The sequence below is a fragment of the Poecilia mexicana genome, unplaced genomic scaffold (genome assembly GCF_051168715.1).
Source record: "Poecilia mexicana isolate PSO_F unplaced genomic scaffold, ASM5116871v1 scaffold_19, whole genome shotgun sequence".
Lineage (NCBI taxonomy): Eukaryota > Metazoa > Chordata > Actinopteri > Cyprinodontiformes > Poeciliidae > Poecilia > Poecilia mexicana.
The window spans coordinates 18,113,304-18,139,566 of NW_028263388.1; the positions used below are offsets into that span (position 1 = coordinate 18,113,304).

Below are 26,263 nucleotides of genomic sequence, written 5' to 3' on the forward strand. Positions count from 1 at the left end.
GCGACTCAAAATGTTTGCCTGCTTTTTTGAAGATAAAGCTTCAAGTACTCCAGAAGTTTTACTGAAACGCTGCAAAAACACAAAATCTCACCAAGTAGTTTTGGTCAAATATCTTATTACACTTTAAATAAAACAAAACTCACAAGTAACTTTTCAACAAAATATAAGACCTTGTTTTAAGTCAATAATTCCTCAACATTGATAAAAAATAAGTACAAGTTTCACTGGAAGATAATCTCACTGATAGCACAAACATTTTCCATGTAATAAGTGAAATAATCTGCTACTGAATCCAGAATTTCAAAGTGATTTTCATAACCTGCGTTTTGCTCATTTTACCAAAACATTTTCAGTTAAAGACACAATAGAGTTTAATAAACTCCAGTGATAGGACAGAAAAAGCGTCTTCCCTGGGTAATTTCAAATCGATGGTATCTAGTAGTTCCTGCTTTCCAACATCTTGTTGCTTTCTGTAAAAACCTCCCTCATCCTTCCTGCTCTGTAAACAAACGTTTGACAGCCTGAACCGACAGCAGAGGTGAGTAGAGAGCCAAAAACTTCACCCAAGCTGTAGCTGTTGAAGGAATTAACAGTAAATTAGTAAAAGCATAATTGAATATTTAAAAAATACATAATCAGATGGACCAAATATAAAGTTGTCGAAATTTTGGTATTTATATGTTAAAATATAAACTTGGATAATTGATATATTTGTCAATTTTTCCAAATTGATTTCTTTCAATTTAAAACTTATTAAACTAATAAAAGTGCAGGTCTGTCTGATGAATTTTCGGCTCTTCATTCAGTGAAATTACTCACTTTTTACTCAACAGCATTGATTCTTCATAAGATTGTAGCAAAAATACTCCAAGTATTTTTTTATCCCCAAATCGTTACTCCAGTACACGCAGGTAGTTACCATCCAGTCCCAGTTACAAGTAAAAATGTAAGCGTGCTCTTTAAAACGTTTAAGTTTTAAATGCTTTAAAGGTCGATTGTGGAGGAGCTGCAGAGGTGAACCGCTCTGTGTGGTTCACTCTCTGATTCACATGAGGTGTAAAATCCAGCCTGTGTGAAAACGAGTGAAGGCAGTTTCTCATAGAAAGTCACAGACCAACCATTAAAACGCCCAGTTTAACCAAACCCTGCAGAGCAGCACGGCGCTGCAGACTGTGGGCGTCGGTGGTAACCGAGCAAACCACCACCGGCTCGCTTCAGGAGCGCTTCTTCGCCGTTTTGCTCTTCAGGTCATGAGTCTAGACGGGGAATCTCCCCACTTCCCTCTCAACTCTGACACCCATGTTTGTGCTGAAAAACGCGGTGCGATCAGATCAGCAGGAAGAGGCGGAAAACGCTGCTGCTGACAGAAATGTCCTGCAGATAAGATCTTGTAAACGGTTTTATCTGCAGCGAGCATCGGCATGAGTGAGTGGTTGTAAGGACCAGACAGACGGAGCGAGATTTTCCAGTCAATGTTCAACCTGCTGAGAGAACATTTCTAATTTCCTCTAATCAGTCGGATCATTACGGTCAAAACCTGTTTAAATGAGATTTTATCAACTTTAGAAACCAGAACAGGAGACAGAGGTTTTTTTTTGTGCAAATTTTTAATACAAGGAAAAGAAACAATAAATTACAGGAAATATGGATAAATAAATATTAAGCTGTTTGAACATTACCTCCATCTAAACAAGCAGTTAGAAATTGGGACAGAATGAAGGTCCAGGCTGCGTTCATGATGACTGTTTACACATTTACAAACGGGTCACTGACGTTCAGCGCTGCTGGGATTTATGCAACAACATTCGATAAGAAATGCTCGTTTCTTCCCTCCTTGTTTGATTCCAGTTGCAGTGTTTGTTTTTTTTTTAAAGGTTTTACTGCATTTCTCTCCTGGAGAAACAGTCTGAGGTCTTAACGCGCTGAAACCAAATACTGCGTGGAAAAAAACTCATCGGGTCAATATGACTCAATTAGGCCATCGTAAAGGGAACAGTCCAAGCACAGGTGAGGCTTCTGACTGACTCAACCTGCCTGAAGTTTGGGTCAAACGCAGGAGGAATCAGGGGACCGCTGGAGGTAACGGAGTCGTTGTCATGGTGATGGATCCCCCGACAACGCCTACAGCCCCTTCAGGGACGAAACTTTCTTCTTCCGAGCCGCCAGCATCTCGTAGAACGGGTCTTTGCTGATGGCGGCCCTGCAGGGTGAGAGGAGGAGAAGAAGAAGAATCACAGGCTGAGCGCAAAGTTTGGTCCATTCATCCAACAAAATAATTAAAATGATAAACTACTGTTTTAAATATGCATTTAATTACTAATTCTGGTTTTACTTGTTTGTTTTTTTCAAACTCAAAGTACTTTGTTGATTCAAAACATGAGTGAAAAATGATCAACAAGTCGTATAAAATAAGTTAGAAACGCCTGAAGATTAAACAAGATTTCTGAACCCAATTTATCATGAGTTGGAATATTTTTACAATCAAAATACATTCACAGAAAAAGTAATAATGTGAAATTATTTTATTCGACAAAAAAGTGAAAACAGATTCTAGCTTCAACTAGAAAAAGTTGTCCAACTCTACAAAACATTTAATCGTTTTTATTCTTTTTCTTTTAAGTTTAATTTTCAAAGGCAACACATATTTTAGTCCAAGTCTCTCTAATCAAACTGTTAATTTATGAAATGTAAAAACTGAGCATTATACATTTTGTTGCATTATATGATAAATCTTCTAATAAATCTAAAGCTTTCTCTATGTTCCATGTTTCTAAATCAGAGCAGACGACCATCTGTAAACAAAGTGTCACTTCTTTTCATTTTAAGCTGTAAGCAGATTTAATTAAAGATATTTGATCCTGTTTTGATGCTCTGGAGCTTTGATCTTATCTAGAAATGGGATTTGGACCTTTGAACGTGAGCCTCCCCCTGTTCTGTGGTTCTGATCCAGAAGAAGCTAAAGGTCTCACTTGATGCTTTTGATCCATTCGTCCTTCTCCTCTGCAGTCGGAGCAGAGATCCTGTAAAACGTGTGGTTGCCCTCGACGACGCGGCCGTCCGCCTCCGTCTTGCAGGCTTTGATCACCTGGTATTTGTTGTTGGGGATGAAAAGCTCGAAGCAGTTCTGGGCGAGGAAACACAGAACGGGTCGGAAACTTTGAGTTAAAACACAGAAAACAAAACAACAAAACAAAATCACACGTTTTATTTCATCCCAAATTAGAATTTGAAATCCGCCGGTTGCAATGAATAAGTTAATTGCATGACAGATAAACTAAAATGAGTCTGCCAAAGACTGAATGACAAAAATACAATTTTGTACTTTTTGTCGTTTCAGTTGTTTTGTTTATTTATTTTGGATATTTAAAACATCTTCCAGTGATTAATATTCTTCATAAATTAAAGTTTATTGGTCTTTGACAGAGTATTTGCATTATTCCTTGAATATAGTCTCAAAACAACAATGCTATCATTTATTGCGATAACTTCTGAGGCATTTATCGCCTACTATAATTTGTTATCATGATGCGCATCATTTTCATTCAGTTTCTGTTCTATTACACAAAACCCCAATAAAATACATTAAAGTTTGTGGCTGCAAGGAGACAAAATGTGATCTAGTTTTAGGAAAATGAAAACAAATTTTTCCGTTTGTACCGAGAACCACAGAGTAAAGAAAACCTGTAACTTTTAAGAGCTTCTTGTTTCAGGATAAAAGATGTTTGACGAACAATAAACACCTCTGGGTGAAGATGAATGATGTGACGACACATGAGTCGTCACATCATTATATTGGCAGAGCTAAAGGTATAAATGCTGCTGGAAATGATTTGCACAATTTAAACAAAAAATAAATAAAAAAATCATAAAAACATTCTTCTAAACCTGAAGTATTGCAGAAACCTGAGGTTCTTTGTCAACTTTTTTTATCGTTTCTTTTAAATCTGATTCTGAACCAGATGTGGAAACCTACAAAATAAAAAGTTTACCGGTTTCTTTGAGTCTTCAACTTCTCTGATGCTGAGATTTTCCAGTGGAATAATCCCTCTGGGTTCCTTATCCTTAGGAAAACAAATAAAACAAATAAGAACAGGCTTTACAAGAACGCAGCAGAGCCTTCGTCTGCAAACCGACACTCACTGTGGTGTATTCAAAGTAGTAGAGACAGTTATCTGTGAGGATGAACCAGCGTCTCTTCCAGGTCTTCACTCGTCCACCTGAGGACAGAATAGACTTCAGAAAACTGACGCGCTGCGACACAAATCAGCAGGTTAATCAAAGTCCAGCAAGACAGCAGAGGTTAAGACGCCACAAGCAGACGTGGATTTCACATCAGGATGAAGCAGCAGGAAGACGAGCGTGAACTCCAGGGTTCGTACGGTAAAATTAAGCATTTCGAAGGCAAGTTTCCAACATTTTCCATCACCACTTTGGAGATAAAAACAATACAAATCAACTAAAAAAAAAAACAGATTCAGTTCACTGCTATATAATCTAATTTCTCACTGCTAGTAATAATATCTTGAGATTCAGGAATAAAATTAATATATGACGAAAATTTTACGTTTTGAAAATAAAAACGCTAATTTAATGACAAATCCCCCAATTCCAATAACTTTCTTAAACGTATAAATGTATTGATAAATGACACAAATCAATAAATCATTGAGCCATTAGGAATAATAAATAATTACATTGGAACAATCCAAACAAATCATGTCAAGATAAATAACCTTCCTGCTCAAATTAAACGCTCAAACACAAAGTTACAAATAAAATTAAAAAAAATCTCTAAAAATGTCCTTTTAGCAAATAGAAATAATTTTAGTAATTCTAACTAACATAAAACAAGAAAAGTTTAGTCTGATTTAACTTGACGTGGTTTGTGTCCCGCTATTAGGTGGATGAGAATATCTGGTTTAATCAAATGTTAAATTTCACTTTATTACCAAACTGTGTAGTTTGAATATCAAGAAATTTCCCAACCTTGAAAACACCAAATTGAATTCAAGCATTTTCAAGGATTTGGACCCATATGAACTCTGGAAGTGGGACGTTAAAGAGCATTGTGAAGGAAAGAAGCGAACACACACACACAGCCGCAGGCGAAGCACTGAGGGTAAAACGAAACGATACGTACCTCCTGGAGCCAGAACCATGAAACACAAGCAGGAAGAAGAACATTAACACAACGTAACAACAGTTCTCCGTTTGCCTAATTTAACACATTTAAAGTAAACGTACCGAGTTTCAGCAACCAGCCTTCTCTGTCCGGGTTGAAGAAGGTGTGTGTGAGGTCGTTCCCATCATCCTCTGGGATCTTAAACGGTTCATTCTTGATGCTGTCGTACAGATTCTGCAGATTATGACGACAGATATAATATTATTTTATCTAAAACACATAAACACAATAAAATAATAGTAATGGTTGTTAAAGTCAATAAAACCTCCAATTCCATTTAATTAGATTCAAAAAGTCAAAAGATTGAAAAAATCTAGGCTGAAGCTACTCAGCTTACAAGTGTTAATTATAAATACATTTAAACTAAATTTAGTACAGAAAATATTAACAGAAAACTCAGAACCGACATTTAAACCCAAAAGAAAAAAAGAGGAACATAAAAGGATTTTAAAAAAGTAAAAAAACCACCATCAAAGATTTCAATCAGATTTCAAATATTCAGCTTTCAATCCCTTATAAACCGTGTTATTAATTAAAGATATTCTGAAACTATTCACATGCTTTTTAATTTAATATTTATACGCGATTGTTTTAAGTTATATTTCACTCCTAGCTTGTATCGTCATCCTTTTCCTTAAACAGTTTCTGAATATTTTAAGGAGCAAATTATTTTTTACTTTGTGCAGTTTTATAGTTTCCCAACTCAGCAAACCTTAACTAGATAAACAAAGCTTTGTTTAATTGGTTTTTAGTTGGTTCTATTCAATGGGATTTAATATCTTTATGGCTTTTTTTTGGCAGAAATTAAAAATGTTGGAGGTTCTATAAACCCAAAAGAAAAAATATATATAGTCGTTTCCCCAGATCTCCACAAAATAAGCAAGAGTATATAGAGTTTCACTGCTGAATGTATGTCATGAATATGACACACACACACACACACACACACACACACACACACACACAGAATATGGATTACAGAGTAAACATGGAAGCCGTTTACAGGAAAAGCACAGCAGGGATTGATTGTGAATGAAGCTGTAGCTGCTGATGGAAAAGCTGTGGTTACTGCATGAACTTTGACCTCCTGTCTGGCTACATCCACGGTCCTGTGGTCACCGTGGTTCTGTTTGACATTAGCAGGAGAACAAAAGCTTCAATACAACCCGCAAGAAAAAAAGTTACAGGCATTGCTTTGATTTGTTTTTTTTTAGTCCCACTCAAAAAGCATATCAATAATAATAACAGCAAAAATCTGTTTAAATAATAAACAGATTATAAATCCATTTTACCCGAGTGGTTTTGGCCTCCACACCTTCGTCAAATTAAACAAAATTGGTGTCAAATATTTGACCTCTGATGACCTCAGGAAATATTTAATATCTTTAAAATGATACGTTTTTATCATTTTAAACATATTTGCTACGTTTTTCTGCGCAAACGTTTGATGCCAAATTCGTTTAATTTGAAGAAGATGAAGGAGCAAACTTCATGTTAAACTATCCATCCATTTTCCTTCACCCTTGTCCCTCAGTGGGGTCGGGAGGGGTGCTGGTGCCTATCTCCAGCTCACGTTCCGGGCGAGAGGCGGGGTACACCCTGGACAGGTCGCCAGTCTGTCGCAGGGCAACACAGAGACACACAGGACAAACAACCATGCACACACACACACACACCTAGGGGCAATTTGGAAAGGCCAATTAACCTGACAGTCACGTTTTTGGACTGTGGGAGGAAACCGGAGAACCCGGAGAAAACCCACGCATGCACAGGGAGAACATGCAAACTCCATGCAGAAAGACTGGGGCCGGGAATTGAACCCAGAACCTTCTTGCTGCAAGGCGACAGCTCTACCAACTGCGCCACTGTGCAGCCCCATGGTAAACTACATTGCAGAAAACTCAATCCTGAATCTAAATCTAAAATACAGACGTGTGGCTTTTAGAACAGAGTTGAAATAAAAAACAAATACTTCCTGGAGGAAGTATTAGAGATGAAAGACGATATAATTCACTTCAGTCTGTTCACACACAAAGGAGCCTCGGCAGAGAAGGAGTTTCTCAGAACAAACTGAACTGGACTCACTCTGAGCAGATCCTCCGGCAGATCTCCTCCGTCGTTGATTCCTCTGTTCATGGCAGTGAATCTCTGGACTGATGGTTTGTCTCGTACGTTCGGGTTGTGCAGACTCGTGTTCAACATGATCACGGCGAAAGACAACACGTAACATGTATCTGGAAAACAGGCAGAACTTGAATGTCAAGTTTCTGTCGTAGTGTTCTTCGTTAGGCTTTCCTGAAAATAAAAATATGTTTCTGTTTCCAGGTGAAACAGAAACATACCTGGAAATGATACCTGATGGCTGCTCTCTACAGGTTCCAACACAATTTATCTCAAACTCTCAGAGCTGTTTACATTTCATACAAGGACAGAAGAAAGGAGGACAAAAAGAAAGGAAACAAGAAGGTAAAGAAAAGAGGGGAGGAAAGATACAATTTAGGATGGAAGGAAGGGCAAGGAAATGAGAAGGAATAAAGAAAGGAGACAAGGAGAAGGGAATGAAGAAGGATAAGGAGACAAGAAAAAGAAAAAGGGAAGATGGGGTACGAGGAAAATGGAAGGAGAGAAGAGAGGGAAGGAAAGAATCAACAAAGGAAAAAGTAGAAGACATACGGGTAGTCAGAAGGGAAGAAGGATGGCAATAAGGAAGGATGGAAGGAAGGTAAGAAAGTCCTAAGAAAGGAAGAAAGAAAAGTGACAAGGAAGGAAGGGAAAAAGGGAGGAAGGAAGGAAGGCCTTAAGGAAGGAAGGAAGGAAGGAAGGAAGGAAGGAAGGAAGGAAGGAAGGAAGGAAGGAAGGAAGGAAGGAAGGAAGGAAGGAAGGAAGGAAGGAAGGAAAGGTGATAGATAAAGAATGATAGAAGGAAGGAAGGCAATATCTGGGATCTGGAAATATTTGTTTAATCCATTTATTTTCTTTTTAAAACTCTTATCCTGTAAAACACTAAAATAAAATCCTGTTCTTCTGCAGACTGTCTCCACTCTGAGCCCTTAAAGTTTCTGTGTGCACATCAGAACCGTTGTGCGTTTGAATCGGTGTCACACACCGGTGCTCTGAAACACGCCCGGGTTGCAGTGGCAGTATCTCTGGGCGAACGCTTCCATCATGCGGTCGATCTTCTGGGCCTCGCCCGGCAGCCTGAAGCTCCACAGGAACTGCCGCAGCGCCTGGACCAGGTTCAGGTCCGTGAACTCGTGCAGCTCCAGGAAGGCGTGCAGAACCTTGATGTTAAATTCATCCCTGCACGACACACAGGATCCCACACAGACACACACCCACAAGCCCACGTTAGAAACAATGAAACAACGCGGGATTAAAGCTCGCCTGGAGCTGCTTGTGCAACATCATGAATCATAATTCCAGTAATGTGGATTAAATAAGCGCACCTCTCCCCCAGGTAGTCGCCGATGGCCGTCTTGTTGAGGCCCTCTCCTTTGTAGAGGAACTGAGCGATGTCTTCGCTGGTGTTTTTCAGCAGGGAGCTGTCGATCAGGAAGCGAATCCCCTGAGGAGGAGAAATGAAAACGAGCAACTCAGGCTGAGGATCCGAAAATATCAACTGAATAAGAACAAAATCAGTCTATTTCAGGACTTATGGGCCACAAAAATGTATGATTTTTAATAACTAAAATCACCAAAAATACTCAACAATAAGCTAAGTAGGGGTCAGCGATATGGCTTTAAAATAAAATCTCCAATTTTTCAGATTTGATTTCTCGCTTTCTAGTCTAAAAACAGACAGAAAATATTTTCAAAAAGTTTTATTTGAATCATCCCTCCTGTCCAGACTATGAGAATTTGTTTAACTGCGATAATGTTGTTGCATTAATTTAACTTCTGCACTGAGTGTGTTGTTCTTTCAGCAATTAGTCTGTGTACTCCAGCTAAAGATTAATCAATTACTAAGCTAATTGACGATGTCAATGTCTGCCACTGTTTGTTAAACGCAGAGATTGACTGATGCGTTCACCTTTGTGGGGTCCATGTTGAACTTCTTCCGGCCGATGGCCATCTGTTTGTTCCTCTGCATGCTTTTCCTGCAATCAAATAAAGCAAAAATACTCTCAGCACTTAACAATAAATGTTCAGTTTAGTTCTACAAATATAATCTCATTTTAGCAATTCAACGAACTGGATTTAAGCGAGACGATGCATAATCAGAACGTCGTGTAAAAGGATGAGGCAAACAAGTTCTTTGTGTCTGTGAATGTAAAACAAAGGCTGAGCAGAGCGGCGCTGCCTACGCACAGACATGGTATTTGAGGGACACTTTACCTCTCTTCAGTCAGGCCCAGGTTTTCAATCTCATTGGTCACATCTGCTATCTCATCCTTCAGCCTCTAAGAGACGACAGAGAAGAGGAACAGGGGAAATTCGGTCAGCTTCAACATAAACAGTCACGATTTAATTTCATTATTAGAATAGTTTCTTTCTTTCAGTAAAAAACCCACTGAGCAGTTCATCACGACCAGCACCTCCCACTCTAGTGACAACCCACTAGGCCTCCTAAAAAAGTGCCGCCATGATTCATTCCTGAGCGATTCCTCCTCTCAGCAGGAGTTTTGTGAAACGGCCTCGCTCTGCAGAGATCCGCTGCGGCACCTGTGCTGGGGTCGCCGCTCGCCCCCTCTTCCCTTTGCTGACCCAGATTTATCGGGCCGCCCCTCCCTGACGCCCTCACAGGTCTGCCTGGGTGTCGGGGAGAATACGGGAATATGATGGATCAAAGACCGACCGGCTTAGTGGAGCTGCTCAGGCAAGTCCGAAGTTATGAGAGGAAGGAGAACAACAGGGTTCCTACGCACTTTTAAGACTCAAATTCCCAGAGTTCCCAGTCCTTCATGTTCATTTTAAAACATAAAATACTAAATTTCAACATGAATTTTAAAGCAGATATATTTTTAAAAAGATTAACGAGATTTAGAACAAATCTGGAATAAAATATTGAATTTGGAAAAACAAAAACAAACAAAAAAAACAGGATGAAACTAAAGAAGGACAAGGAAAAGAGAATGAAGGAAAGAAAATGAAAGGACAAAACAGAGGAAAATGGGGCAACAAGGATAGAATAATGGGGAAAAAATGGGACAAGGGAGAAAAGGAAGATGGACCAAGAAATGAACAAAGAAAGAAAGGAAAGAGGTATAAATAAAGTTGGAAAAGGACATGAGGGTGGAAGAAAAGAAAAAGGATTGAGGAGAAAGAGAGAAAGGATATACTTAGTGTTAAAGTCTGGAAAACTAGTTTTCAATACTTCTGGGGGGGTTTTCACATTGTTTTTGGAAAATATCACTAAACTAAATTTGATTTGTTTTGCAGACGGTGTATTGAATCCTGTGAGCAGAAAACTTAAGAACAGAAACAGAAAACAAATCTGGAGTCAAATATTTAAAAAAAAAAAAACTCAACGTCTCCCATTGAGGGAATCTGGAAACTACAATAAATACTATTTTTTGCATTTATTTCTGATTCCGTTTCCCAGAAACACAGAAACAATGCACCATCTCTGTATTGCTGCAATGGTTCATAACCCATCTGTCCCTGAGGCTGGAAGTGGGCGGAGCTTCGGAGAACAACATGACATTCATCAGTTTGCTCATCATCACCACCTGCAGGCTGCAGAGCAGATAGAAAACACTTCAAATCAACATAAAACTTTGATCTGGATCCACGTTTCAAATCATTTTTTAAACCTGTCTGGTTTTTCAATCACATTTTAGTAGAAACTACTGTTTAAAGATCTTATGTATAGTTAATAAAGTCTCGTTTAAGAACATTTTCTAACCTGAAACTGAATCAAGTCAGCAATCAAAACCTCTCTATAATCAATATTGACACAAAAAAACTGTAGTTTTAATTACTGCACTCTTAAACCCTTCAGTCTATAAGACAATAACATTTTCCACTTTCCCAGAGCTAATATTGTCCAAGTTTAATTTTCCATGATCTCATGTTTGTGCAGCTAATTAAAAAATAGTTTATTAACAGATTCATTATTATTGATGTCATCATAGGCTACAGATTCACAATGCAGTAAATAAAAAAGCTAATATTTTTGTATGTGTTCTTATTTTAACAAAATAAAATGTAAAATAAATGTATAATGCATGTTAGGTAAATAAATAAATGCAGAAATTCTATTAAATAAATATGTAAAATATGTATCTTTACTTGAAATAATTTGTCAGTGCTCATCAAATAGACCCAAACATGTAATTACTTAACCAGTTTTATTACCAGATATACGTTTTAAAGTTAGCCAAACCGACTAAAGACTTTAAAAGATTCGTGCTTTATTAATTTTGTTTAAAATAAGAAACCCATGTTTAACAGAAATGGCTCTCTCTCTCTCGAGAAAAACGACCTTTTGCTCTTATAATTAAAGATAGACGGCTAGAAGCTACATTGAGCTCTAGTACAATTAGTTCCTAAACAAACCATCAAATCCCAGTCTTCATAGATCAGCAGAATGATAATTATGACTGTCCTAGTCAAAGCCTAGGCTAAGATCACAATAGGGGGTGTGACCTTTAGTGAGACGTTTATTATTGTGCCCAAAAAAAAAATCAAACAAATCTGCAAAGAAATACTCGGTTTCACTATTAAATTTAGGGAGTCATTATTTCTCTTCTCAACGAATAATGTAATTTGAAAACAGTTTTTAATCTTTGATATAAAATTAAATATAAAAAAGTCATCTAGTTTTTTACAGTATAGCTGTCCTGTCCCTTTAAAAGTAGATTATCTGTTGATTTATTTGTAAAGAGGGCAAAAGCAGGAGGGAATCTGTTCCTGCAGGTCGTCTATATGTGGGGCCCCCCCACCCCCAAACAAAGAGGATCATCCGTCTCGTCTGTGTACAGCGTCGCTCTGGTGATCCTATCCTTTGACCCCCATCAGCCCAACGAGACTCGCTGGTCCAGACATGAAAGTCTAATTTCACTCAAGGACACAGACTGGTATTCAAACGAGGAGAAAATGCAAACAACAGCTGCAAACTCAAGGTTTCACATGTGAAATATAATCCGGGTTTCTCCCTTATTTTATAAACAACTCATCTTGAAATAACCTGGCTTTGAACGTTCAGAGTGGAACAACCCCATCAAATTATATTAGTAAATAATGCACTTTCAAGGTTTCTCCCAGAAAACTTGCTAAATCCAGTGGGTGGGTGCTAGTTCAGTCATTCATCCAGCAATCCGTTGTGTTTCTGAGTTAAAAAAGTTTAAAGTTGACAGGAAATTTGAAAATATCACTTGATAATTATGTGCTATTGAAAGATTGGAAGATTAATGCCTGAACACCAACTATAAAGTGTTAAAAAATGCAAACATTTTAAAAATACTTAAGTAAATAAGCAATGCTTAGTCTGGTGGGGGCACAAGTAAAGCCTGGTGGCCCAACAGGCTTATAAAACACTGGAGGAAACCCTGACTTTCTTCTAATGCATCGGCTTTTTAAAGTAGATAATAGGCAGATGAGCTATCAGCCTCCTCTCATTTTAAACCAAGTGCTTTCTGAAGGCGGACTGGCTCTCTAATTTTAATATTAACCTATGAACGTAACCTTGCAAATGGAGCTTTTTATTAATTATGAAACTGTCTCTTGGTTTCGCTACACAGATTACTTTTTGACCTACAAAGCAGCAGTGAGTTCCAACACTTTCTATGTTACACATTTTCGGTAATTAACTCTCCAACTCTCTGTTGATTGTTGACTTTCACTCGTCTCCTCACTTCTTTCTTTGGTAACTGTGAGTATCAAGATGTTTTTTGACTTGTATGAAGCAGTCTAATGTAATTTATCTCATTCCCCCATTATTTTGTTCATTTTTTTCCAAAATCAAATGTGAATGGAGAGAATTGGGAACATCAAATTTCAGGTCTCACCACAGATTCATAACTGGATTTTAGATCTATGCAACTTCTTCAGAGTTACACTGCAAAAACACAAATGTTAATAAATGTTTTTGGTCCAGTTTCTTGTGAAAATATCTTAGGACGCTTGAAATAAGACAAACCTAATTTACAAGTAACTTTTCAGCAATCTATCGTATCTTGTTTTAAATAAATAATTCCTTAATTGTAGCCTAATCTGGCAGATTATTTCTCTTGTAACCAGACATTTTTCCCATGTTAAAAGTGAAATAATCTACCAGAGGAACTAGTACTTTTTAAATAATATAAAGCAATCATTGACTTAAAACATCTTGCTGAAAAGTTAATTTTAAGTTAGGACACTTGAAATAAGATATTTGCAGTAGAAGCTAGACCACGTAAACTTGGTAAGATTTTGTGTTTTTGCAGCGTCATCGGACAGCTGGATTTATGTTGAGATTAAATTACAGACAGATGGACTGGATTTACCAATAAGGTGCCTTCTGAAGGCAACTGCATTTTATTTAGGGGTATCAGTGGAAAAGGGGTTCAGCAAATACGGCATTATGTTTCATATTTATTCATATATTATTCTATCGTGTAATATTCACCCAAACAAAATATTTAAGATGAAGGTTTAAATGTGTGTTTATGTTAAAAACAACAATTTTAAATATGACCAAACTGCTTTCATTATTATTCATACACTCATAGTCTAGATTATTTTTTAAATGCAACAAGAGTGGGCACAAATCTCTAAACACAAACAAGTGATTCTATTACTAACAAAGGCTTTAGATGAAATCCGTTTACAGTTTGAGAGATGATTATGAGAAATAAAAACGAAAGGAACGGCTCACGTCTGTGAGAATCGTTCTTACTTGTATGTCCTGCAGCAGCTCCTGTTTTCTGCGGCGGATGCTCTCCAGCTCCTGTCGCTCCTCTGGACTTAGGTCATCAGGCACTGAGGGCAGAAACGAACGCAGCACTCAGGCAGAGATCAAATATTACCTCATCCTACACACAATGCAATTACAGCATACACACATACACATACACACACACACACACTTCGAAACAACAGCAGAATGGAGATCCAAGAGTCCCACCGCTCTGGCTCACTATGGCAACACAATCTGGGCTCCATCAGATTACACCACCCGTTACCACAGACACAAACAGGAATATGGACTCAAGCTCATTGCCCAAAACAAACAGGATCTCAGACATAAAGCTGAAGTTATATCGTTTGACTACAATAATGATGCTCTAATGAAAGGAGGGGGGGAAAAATGAATATGAAGAACAAAATGAGATTATAAAAGCACTGACCTCTCATTTTTGCTCTGAGCTGTTTTATATGAGCAATAGAAAGACTAAGTGCACTAATCCGATAGAAAACAAATATTAGTTTAGAACAATAAAAGTGGGTAAATGGTTTTTATCAGCGCTCGTGGAGCCACCAGACTTGCTCTTTTTTCCCCCACACACAAGTTAGTGTTGAAGCCAGATCATAGTAGACTAAATTCACACAACTATAAGATTTAATAAATATAAAGCTTAAACAATTATTCTAAAGTTTTTTCAATCTTATGATTACAGATTTTGCCACACTGAAGTAATTGTTAATTAAAATAATAAAACACTGAGTGTTAGACTTTCAAGTAGTTATTTATGTGATTAAAGAATCATAAAAGCTAAAACAATGGAAATAAATAAGATGTGTGTACTTCTTATTTTCTACTAGAAATTGTTTTATAACGTGAAATACTCTTATTAGAATTTTATTACAAGTTTTACCCACATACAATGAATTGTAGAAGTACTAACATGCTCTACGGTGAAATATGAACTGAGTCATATCAAAACAAAAGGGCGAACATTGTGTTAGCCTAGCAATATTTAATATAAGACAATATTTGGCAAATAAAAATTAATTCCTAAGTTACTCTGATTAGCATAGGGGATTAAAAAATGTTGAACATTTACCAAAAATTGATTGGTTTGGCACCATTTAACTATTAACTGGAGAGATTTATACTTTCAGCAGAGCAAAATACCAAAACCAAAAAGCTCCAACAAAAGGAATATCAGCAAAGTAAGGACGGGAAACAAATTTCATATCATATTTTACAATTACAAGCTCAAATTGCGGTGTTGGCTTCCTCCCTGCTGGGAAAACACCCCTAACAGTACAGGACCGAGTGTGGGCTCCGACAGAACAGAAGTTCATGTACCGCAAACACACAAAACATCTGCAGAGCCGTGATAAATAGACCAACACTGATCTGGCGGAGCCAGTCTGGTGGTTTTTCTCAAGAAAATTTACGTAAGAAGAAAAGGAAGAGGAAGAAGGCCGGCAACAGGTGGGAAAGTAAGATTGTGGTTATAGCTGTACATTCACATTTTTTTTTATTCCCAGACACAGTGAGCAGTAGTTAATTTATTATTTCATAAGGTTTATCTATTTTTTTTAAAAAGGTATGCAAGCCAAGAAAATAAAAGCAGAGAACGAGCAATTAAAGTGGAGTAGCAACCAGTTGGAGGACAAATCAGCCTCATTAGAGGAATCCTGCTGAGAGATTTCAATCAGTTCATATTGTTCAGTTCTCCCTGGTTACATGACAACGTTACTCTGCAGAAGCAGGGCACACAGTGAGAACAGGCTTCATCACCACTAATGCATGAAACAGGGTCACTTAGTACATCAGCTCCATTTCACATGGACTACATAAATTATCAGTAAATTTTCTTGGTCAAACACAGGAGACTAAAACGCTTAAAAACTCTTTGTTCTGACTTGGCAGTCTTTAAATCTTTCAGAAAAAAGTGACATGGCTGCTACAGTCAAAATGGGGATATTTGTCCAAATATTTGTACATTAATTAAAACCTACAGATACAAGTAGTCCAATAATACAACTAGTAAAGTATAGCCATCAATACTTCTGCGTTCAAAATCTTGTAACATTCAATTCAAAAATACTTTATGTATCCAAAAGGGAAATTAAATGTTGTAGTGACTCATGTTATTCAAATGTCAATGTGAATTGTGATGCTGTCGGCTTGACCAATTTCCAGTAGCAGTCAATCTTGCATCGAATCTGAAGGAGCCTCTGATTGACATTCTAACAGCTTAATATCTAGAGCAGCACAGATGATATTCCACAGCAGGAAGTCCTGGATGACACCATGAGCTTTTGGAAAGAACTGCTAATCCACCTCCTTTTCTACTCCTCTGGGGTTTGGGGTCGGAGTTCATTTGAGCTGTTAGAGATTCTAACCAGCTCCTCCCAGTTGTTTAAATAAAAACTGACAGCAGTAAGATTACACATTTCACTTGCTCCCAAGAACTTGCACTTATCTACTTCAAAATACTTCAGGTTACTCCATCATACTTATATTTACAAACAGATCTTTGGCTGGATGAAACCCACACCTACACTGAGCTGTATATTAATCAGTAGTGAAATAAATTTAATGTGGGAACCATGAATGGTTACTTTCTTACGTTTTTACTCCGAAATCTGTGGTGATCAACTGTTTCTGATTTATGCAAATCAGATCAACGCGTCACAAATTTACAGCATTAGTTTTAGAAACCTTTTCTATAACCATAAGGCATGGATGTGTTGAATCAACCCCCCACCCAAAAAAAAAAAAATACCCACAAATGTCTGACATCAGTTTAGATATGATCTAGTGCAAGAACACACCCAGTGACGCACTAACTAATCACACACATCCCATTATCGCCCAGAGGAGGCTTTAAATAGGCCGGAGCGGCTTTCGTTATTAACCTGAAGACCAGAAAAACATGCCGTTGTAAAAAAAAAAAAAAAAGGTAGCGAAACTGGCATTTACTCACTTCCTCCGACGGTTTATTGCAAGAGGAAATAGGTTAGATTGTTTATAACAGCTTATAAAGCACAATCCAGACACATCCAACATAAGTACGTTTTTTAAAATTCAGCTCTACATATCACAGAGTTTGCAATCGTTCTGCAACTTGCAACCCTTCATTGTTGCAAAGCTACTGATGATCAGCCGCTCTGGATATGTTTGCTCTCTATCCTCCTTCCCTGCCTTGGTGGTTAGCAGGTTATGCATCACATCCTTTAAAACATGAACAATAATCAATCTGCAGCTACTGTACGTTAAGCTGAGGTTTCCTGCTTTCACAAGTTTTCTAAAGAAGATGTGACAACTCATGCATGCACACGTTCATCCTGTTTCAAGTTTTGGCATTAAAAAAAAAACTCTTCACGCAGAAGTTAAGATGACGCACCGAACACCTACACATTTGTGTCTCAATCTTGATGATCGTACCAGAAAATGCTGGCGTCTGCTCTTCTTCTTCCCCACAGCTCTTCAAGGTTCCAGAACAACAACTTGAGCCCAAAATAATTAAAAAAAAAAAAAAAAAAACCTCAGGATGGAACTTAGTCACCAGTTTCTCTTAGTCAGGTCAGTCCTGCGGTTCTTCAGTCACTCTGCCACTCTAATCTCTTCATTACTGCAGACGGGAGAGGACACAGCCTGCCAGAAGCTAAATGAGGACAAACTTTGTTTTTTTTTTAAGTGTGTCTGTGAAGGAGGAAAACCCTTAAAATCTCATCTCTCCCCCTCCTCCTTCTGCTCATCTCGTCTCCTCCCTATTCCCTCCCTTCGTCCATCCATCAAGGAGTGGAGCATCAACTGCAGGCTCCCTCCCTTGGCTCGATGAAGAGGAAAGGCATGTCTTTAAAACAACCGATGGCAAAGAAACAAGCAAGGCACAGACAGTAGAGTGTTTTGTTTTAACTCATGTGTTTGTTCACATAAAAGAACATGACCCGAGACCCGAGGCAAAGCAGTTTGTTTGTGATAAGAGAGAGAAAGTGCTCTGTCAGGCACTGTTCACAAGGCATCAATTGTCCATTTGGGGATTTGGGGAGAAAAAAGGGAATAATTGTACATTTTAGAGTTCTCTGGCCTGAGGATAACTGGCTCAAAAGATTGATGTAATCCTGCCCCGATTACTGATTGCATTCATGCAGCCTCAAGGCTTAGAAGTCCAGTAAGTAAGAACTGGAAGAAAGGAAGCAAAGAACAGTGGGGAACAAATGTAAGCCTGAACGTACAGGAAACGAAAACATCCTAATGTGACCGAGAGAGAAACTGGGGAAGTTTTGAGAGTGTGAGTGAGTCAAAAACTAAAGGTGAACCAATCGGTAGAATAATAACTGGCAAGTTATGAATTGAAGCATCCATGGTCTAGATCCGCTGGTGGGTGTGTAGTCGCATGAGGCTGGAGTGGTCCACCCTGAACAGGTCACCAGTTCATCACAGGCCACACAGAGAGTCACAGGACAAACAACCATGCACACACTCACACCTAAGGGTAATTTAGAGACACCCTTTAATTTAACGTCATGATTTTGGACTGTGGGAGAAACCTGGAGTACCCAGAAAGGCAGAGAGCCGGCTTTAAAACTACTACTGCAAATCAAAAAGGAGCTGAAACACAACTTTTTTCGTTTCTTTAATCAATCAATCAATCAAATTTTATTTGTATAGCACATTTCAGCAGCAGGCATTTCAAAGTGCTTTACATGATTTTCAAAACATCGTTTGACAAGGAAACAGTGAGAAAGAAAAATAAAAAGAAAGTAAAAAGAACATCTCAACATCTCAGACTTTAGGGAGAACCAGGAATCAGTGTCGGTCTAGAAAAACATGATCTAACCATGATTTTATCCAACAAGAGACTACACGACTATCTTTTTGTTCTGATTCGCTGTTCCATTGACAAATTTGTTAACATAAGTACTAATAGGAACTACAGTGGTGAAATGGTCTAAACTAATGTGGAAATCTACAGTATTCATCAAATTTAATCATCATTTGTGAAATGAAAAGATGTGTTATCCTCAGCTCAGATTCTGGTGTTTCTTCCTAAGTTATCACTTTCACTCAAACTCAGATTCAACGGTCTTCCTAATATTATAACTGAGTGCTGTAACTGAATACATGGTGAAAGTGCACCTCAGTTTTTCACAGGAAACACCAGTGCACAGCTGTGGCTGATTTACAACGTAAGGTTCATCACTGTTTGGTCCGGTTTCTCCACAGATTCCTACTGCTGACAGACTCCAACTCCGTGGCTCCAAGTTAGGAAACGGAGAGCACAAAAGTACATCAAGTCAAGTCAACTGAGTATTTTTAGGACAATCCAGCTAATAAATGGCTGCATTGATTGGTTTCAGAGACACGGGCTGCTGCACAATAAGCACAGACCCCCCCATGAGGGCTGGCCTCAATCCAGATAATAATAATAATAGATCCCTTGTGTCAGTCTATAAAGGGCTGCCAAAGAGCATTAACACATGAGCCAGATGAGGACTTGTTGCCCTGGCAGGAAACTGAAAGCTAAAACACGCCTAACGATGTGATATCAGGACACAAACGAGACGTCAGTTATTCCGGGACGTAAAATTAAACTAGTTTAAACCAGCTAACCCGTTTAGCCTCTGGATTAGCGAAGCACTCAAACTAATAAAACCGTGTCTGGAAACTCACCGACTCCATCTTCGGACTTCAACACCATGTTGGTATCGTTGTTTCCGTAAGGAGATCTTATTTGGTCACTTTTTAATTAAGTTTTGGGGTCAAAGGGGAACCCTCGTTCACAGCTCCGTCACCGTTAAACTGCCAGTTAGTGACAACTGGCTGCGGAGAAACAGCCGGTGGATGAGAGGCTGCGGGGGCGGAGCCTCAACTCTCAGCAACCAATCAGAGATCGCCTTACAAACATCTGCGTTTTGTTTGACCCCGTAGCATCCGTCTTTGTTTTAAGTATTAATAGTCTCCTGTAAAAGTATTAGTACCTCTTGGAAGTCCTTTGCACTTTGTCACGTTAAACCTTTTAATTCTCTTTTACTCTGATACCCATAAATAAAATCTGTGCAACCTTAAGAAGTTACTTAACTGGTAAATATAGGTGAACACTGATGAGCAGTTTGAAATATCAGGAGATTTTAAATTCAAAGTTGATGCACTCCACTTCTAGGCATAAAATGAGTCGCTATTGGATCTTTCAACCAGATTAGGACTGTAAAAAATGATCAATTCAACACAGAAAAAGCTTCCCATGGCCACCTAAGTCCCCACACTTAGATCTGATGGAAAAACTGGGGATAAATTAAAGAGAAGAGAGTGCCATAGACAGTCCAGGAGGTTCAACAATCCCTTTCTCAATGCTACAACTTTTTTGAAATGTTATAGAAGAGGACTAAATGATGAGTTAATATAAATTGGTCTGGCACATAGCATTAGCGGCATGAGAACTGCTCTTTTCTGCTCTATATTTTGGTGGCGTAACCTATTGTAGGTGAGTAAAATATTTTTTTTTCTTCACAGTCGATGTATCTTTGTAAAAAGCAAGAAATTAAAGCACCTAGAGAGGTGTATGATTTCAAGCCTAAACTGACCTTAGTTACAATTTCTTCAAGCTTTTAAAAGATCTTATGGAGTGTTTTCTTTGGACTTTAACTGTTTGCACCTTTTATTCTAGGTATGACAAAAATAAATAAATAAATAAATAAATAAATAAAAGTCTACATGCTAAAAAGTACTCCAAGAACCTTTTGGGCTGTGGGTTTGTCCAACTTATTAAGCCGTATGAGAACATACCTGGCAGAGAAATCGCTGTTTCCACATTTATGCAGGAAGAGGAAGCAGGCCTCACAAGATAGACATAAAAAAGGAAATTGAAATAACAGCCCCACCTGCTGAATAGCAGCAGCATACAGAAACACATTAGTTTAAGGGGAAGCTGGTGTGCTATCAGAGATGGACCGTTTGGGAGCGGGCAAAAAGGGAAGGGAGAGGAGAGGGTGTAGTGAAGGACAGAGGAAAAAGAGGGCAAGGGATTCCAGCTGTGTGATTGAATCACTGCTTTATTCAGAGGCTGGACCCACCAAAAAACAGGATGTGGTCAGGCGTGGTGGTGGGAAAAAAGCTGCTGAATTTCACAGTTTAATCAAGACAGCTTCCTCATACACAGCTAATTGAATAAGTATTCAGACATTTTTAACTTTTTCACATCTTGTGACTACCACTTCGTGTTTTGGGAAGATTTACAAGCATTAGATTAGCACAACAATTGTGAACTGGGAGCAAAACTTGTTTCAGTTGTTTTACAAACTGAAATCTGAAAAGTGGGGCAGTCCGTGGGGCAAGTTTCTACCAGATTTGCACAAACAGCTCAAGCTCAGTCAGATTGGGTGGAGAGCATCTGTGAAAATCGATTTTCAGAACTTTCCACTAACTCTCAGTTCGACTCCCGTCTGAAGAAGAGATTTAAACCATTCAAGCTCTGGCTGCATAAATATTTAGAGTCATTTTCTCTGAGTCAAAAGTCTTCTGCTGCATTTGAAAGCTTTTCTTCCAGGATAACCCTGTTCTGTCCACCAGCCTTCCTGTTATTGCTCAAGAAACACATTCCCACAGTATGATGCAGCCACCATCATGTTAAACCACAGGAATGGTGCTTCCCCCCCCTCCATAAACAGAGTTTTGCATTTATATCCAAAGGTTGGGCTCATGCCATCTGCTTGACTAAATATTTTATTTACAACTAATTTATCATGCAGCAGCTCAGTCATTCTCGGGTTTAATTATAAACTGCACAAACCAAAGATTTAAAAACAAAGAGCTGACTGAGGGCACAGACTTTGAGTCATTTTGTTGAATTTGTATTAATATATATATTTTTTACTAATCAGTGTTTCAAATGATTGTTTTGCCATTTTGAACAATTTAATTTGATTTTTTAAGTTTTACTTTTGTTGATGTTTTGTCTGACATTATCTTTAATGTTATTCATTTTGATTTATAATTAACTTCTCTTTGTTATTCATTTACTAAAAAATAAATCTTTTTCATAACACTTTATTTATTTCACTGTTAGGGTTTGCTTTCCTCCTGGTGGAGATTTTTTTTCTCTTTATCATTTTACAATTTGACTAATAATGATATACAATCATGGAAGTTTTTCTCTTCTTGGTTAAAAACTTTTTTATCTGATAGTTTCTCTTAGTCTGACTATCTCAGTAAACAGGAAGAGAATATAAATATTTTCAGTCTGAGAAGTCAGGCTGAAGGATGTTTAATCAGTTTCATGCTGATCCTCACAACCTTTGATGATATTGCATCTTCTTCCTCTCAACTAATCCTTTCAGAAAAAGAAAATATTGAATTGAATCCTCCTCAATCCAGTCAAAATTAAAATTACACATATAGACATGGTCAAGGATTTCTCTTTTTGGCTGAAATTTTAGTTCTCATTCAAATATTTCGGCTTACAGGCATTTTTCTGAATTTCCTAAATTTATGGAGAATAGCATTTGCATTGAGTCCATTCTAGATGCTTAATACCAGCCTGCTTTATCTATTTAAAACCAGTTTTATTGTTCTATTGGAACAATTCAACCGTGTTCAAGTCTCAACTGAACCAAACTGTCACTTTGTTTAGGAACAAACCAGGACCCACCAGGTTTTGCTACTGGAAATGATGGAACAGCAGTTTTCCTGTCCAGTTTGAACATTAACACCAACTCAGAGGGTGTTGACCAAGGAAGGAGCCCCTCAGGCCCGACTGAAAGTGTCCTGATAGGCAAACCCAATTCCTTCCAGAGACATTTTTAACTGGCAGGCGAATGAAAAATTAAACCATTTGTCCATGATAACGGGAAACGTGTTGGGAGTACTCAAACCTGAGAAAAGTGCACAAGAGGTTGTGGTATGGTGGTGGTAGCATCATGCTGTGGGGATGTTTTAATGAACCCAAACACAGATTGGCACTGGTATTGGTTTGGATAAATCTGGCTAACATTTGGCTTTTGGAACAGGAAGGACCTGTAGCTTATTGAAAATGTATTAATTTTACTGGAAACTCACAAATTTAAAAGAAACTCTACTAAGAAGAATGATCTAATGTTGAGTCAGAATCATGCCAGAATGTTGTTAGCGGCTACAAAAAGTGTGTTGCTGGTCTGCAACTTGCTAAAGGACATTTAACCAAATGTTAGTGGGGGTGTATAATTATGTGCATAATTATGGCCTTATGTGGATCATATGAACTTAATAAAAGTCAAATATGTGCACCAAGATACTGTTTTTAAACGCCATTGGAGTGATACACTGTGTTATCAATGTTTTTTTTAAGTACTTAAAAAAATGGATCCCCTAAATGAACTGGATAGTGTTGCTTTGGACCTTTTACCAATCTTATACGTGCGGTTGTCAGAGTTGGGTAGCTATCAATCAATCAATCAATCAATCAGGTTTATTTGTATTGCACATTTCAGCAAAAACATAAAATTACAAAGTCATGAAGAAAACACCTTACAGTCAACAATAAAAAAAAAACACATTTCATTTTGATGAGCCTCATCACCAAAATCTAAACAACAAATGTGTTGGTCAATGTTTCATTTATTATGGTTCAAAAGCAATTCAGGTGAGTTTTTAGTCTTGATTTAAAGGAACTCAGAGTTTCAGCTGTTTTGCAGTTTTCTGGTAGTTTGCTCCAGATAAAACTAAAATGTTAGGTGCGCTAGCCCTAAAGCACAAATGACACCCATCACTTCTGCTACATCAACCTGGTATTTAGCAGAAGCTAATGCTAAAGCTAAAGCTTCAATTCAAATCTGCCTTTGAAAGACTATAGCACCAATTTAATGTTCTATAATTCCTTTACATGTTGTATTTATTTATACTGCTTCGCTACTGTTTGTTGTTTGAAAAAAAAGTTACTGACAAGGAAAAAAGGAGAGAAAACAGAACTGTTATAAGTAAGAAATAAGAGCGTGAATACAAATGTCTAATCCTGAAAGAACTGTAAATGGTTGACAAAACGTTTACAAAATGTAACACTTTAGAATGTATTTGTAAAAATGTACTTAGTGGAAGCTAAGTGTGCTTAATGATTTCAAAGTTACCAAAAGTGCTAAATAAAACAATTTGTTGCTACTAACGCGTTAGTGGAAGTGTGGCCATCACTGGCAGGTATATGATTGAAAGAAAAAAAAAAATACAATTTGCCATCTATGCAGATGATCTTCACTCCTACCTGGAACTATATTTCTGCTAATATGTCAAGTATTCAGGAAAGTACGTCCAGAGGTGAAGACTCCCCACAGCTCTGAATGGCTTATCTGAAAATTTGTACTTGTTCTCACAGTTTTAAGGCCCATGACTTTAATATAAGGAACAAAAAGGGGAGAAATGACTGGGCTCGGCTACACTGTGTATTTATAAAAAGCTGTCAGCCACATCAAATTAACCTGTGTGAGTGCCTGCCAAGCTTTTTCTAGAGTGTAAATAACTGCTGTTGAATGAGCGACACTGTGAGAAACCACCTGCGAGGAGCAGAGAGCAGTGGGCAGAGATGGAGATTATGTCACTTCGGCACCCACCGGAGAGGAGGATCCTGGACCAGAATGTGATGGGAGTGCGTCATGTTCTCAAATCAAGCTCACACACACACACACACACGCACAGACACACACACTGACTCATGTGTGTACATGAACACAGAAATGTCAGAAATATAGAGAGCTCTGCGATCACCACAGCAACTAAACTATGGAGCTACTTTATCTCACTGTGTTTTTTGTTTTTTTTACAACACATAATTTTTAATGACATCAGGTCACAACAGTGATAAGATAAGTAAAGTACTCACCTGAGGCTGCAGCAGCAGGTGCTCCTCCTCGTACAGTAGGGCAGAGAAAAGCTTGGAAACTGGACCCACACAGCTCACTAACAGTCCCCATCACAACACAGCATTCATTCAGAGATCGCTGACAAAATAAGTAAGGTTAACAGTAACCTCCCTGCATCACCCTCGCTCTCTGTCTCTCTCTTGAACGATCTCAGTCAAAAGCTGAGAATAAAGCGTTTGTGTTTTTCCCTACCGACCATCACCAGAGTCTGACGAACTCTCCCACACTCCCACTCCACTCTCTCTCTCTCTCTCTCTCTCTCTCTCTCCTCCCTCCACGCTTGTTGCTCACACACTTGACCTCACTCCTGAGCTGCTCTCTTCCACACCAAAAATACGCCACCATCTTTCTCAAGTGTTTCTCTTACTTAAAGGAGTCCAGCGAGCGCTAATGGGCGTTCAAATCCTCCTCCCCTTCTTGTGTTACTTTGAACAGTTGTTCAAAAGTATTTTTGGTGGCGATGACAAATGCAAACACACACATGCACCTCGCAGCGTCCTGTTTCACACCTACTCACAATGCATCAGAGCCCAGTTAAGTTTAGTCAGAGCTGAGTAAACATGCAGTAATAAGAGCAAGGGATACAGAGTCTTAAAAGAGCATTCATATGCTGAGAGTTGGAGGGAAATGATACTTGATTTTCAAGAGATTTTATCAAGAAAAATTCAAAACGTAGTTCAAACTGTTAAGCACGGTGGTGGTAGCATCATGTACTGTGATTGCTTTCCTGTCAGTGTTTTTTTTAATCAAGTCATTCAAGATTTTTGTTGATTGGGACCACTTCAAATATTTTTCTTTCTTTCTTTCTTTTTTTTTTTTTTTTGCTTTAAAGCTATTTGTTGGTTTATTTATTGACAGTTCAGGCCTAAAAGTGATCATCTGAGCAGGAAATGATTCAAGAATCTAAATAAAAATGGATGCATTTAGAGAAAAAAGTCCCAGCCTTATTTCTGCACCTTTCCATGCCTTTATATTTACGGACTGGAAGTGGGCTACATTTTTGTTTAAAGAGTGCTTAAAAAAAGAAAGTAACTTTTTATATTGACAAAACATTTGCTGTAGTTAGTAAGTTGGAAAGAAATGCAAAAAAAAAAACAAAAAAAAAAACAACAACAACTAAACACTACACCTGATATCTCAGCAGCAGGAACTGAAGTCGTTTTCTGTTTGACTTTTTCATTGTCTCAATCTTTATATTTTTACTTAAATTCATTGAGGTTTGAAGACGTTTGTATCAAACTTTGTACTTTACTTGGGTTGAGATGTGAATTTTAACTGAGCCGCTGGGGATTTGGTCTTTTTCAGCCCTTCTGTTTTAGATCTGCTGCTTTATTTTGGATTATTTTTCCACTGAGGACACATTTCTAGTCAAAT

General features: G+C 38.0%; 1 protein-coding gene across 2 annotated transcripts; it reads right to left on the bottom strand.

Moving 5' to 3' along the window:
- Positions 1–1,588: 1,588 nt before the first annotated feature.
- On the bottom strand, positions 1,589–25,077 carry cyth1b (cytohesin 1b). Of its 2 annotated transcripts, none has more exons than XM_015003059.2 (12): positions 24,850–25,077; positions 14,001–14,083; positions 9,518–9,582; positions 9,213–9,279; positions 8,629–8,747; positions 8,289–8,482; positions 7,268–7,416; positions 5,245–5,356; positions 4,141–4,217; positions 3,990–4,061; positions 2,970–3,124; positions 1,589–2,200 (listed from the first exon to the last, which is right to left on the bottom strand). In XM_015003059.2, the coding sequence occupies exons 1-12, from the start codon at positions 24,938–24,940 to the stop codon at positions 2,122–2,124; spliced, it is 1,263 nt and encodes a 420-aa protein (XP_014858545.2). In that variant the 5' UTR covers positions 24,941–25,077; the 3' UTR covers positions 1,589–2,121. The 2 variants fall into 2 exon arrangements, with proteins under 2 accessions (XP_014858545.2, XP_014858547.1); XM_015003061.2 differs by lacking the exon at positions 24,850–25,077 and adding an exon at positions 19,680–19,838.
- Positions 25,078–26,263: the final 1,186 nt, after the last annotated feature.

What these genes read in the sequence shown, in the direction of transcription:
- cyth1b (XM_015003059.2), bottom strand. Translation starts at nt 24,940, where the DNA reads ATGGGGACTGTTAGTGAGCTGTGTGGGTCCAGTTTCCAAGCTTTTCTC. An exon ending in ACCTGCTGCTGCAGCCTCAG is followed by an intron (nt 14,084 to 24,849) that starts GTGAGTACTTTA and finishes TTCTGCCCTCAG; the next exon opens with TGCCTGATGACCTAAGTCCA. An exon ending in GGCGACTACCTGGGGGAGAG is followed by an intron (nt 8,483 to 8,628) that starts GTGCGCTTATTT and finishes TGTGTCGTGCAG; the next exon opens with GGATGAATTTAACATCAAGG.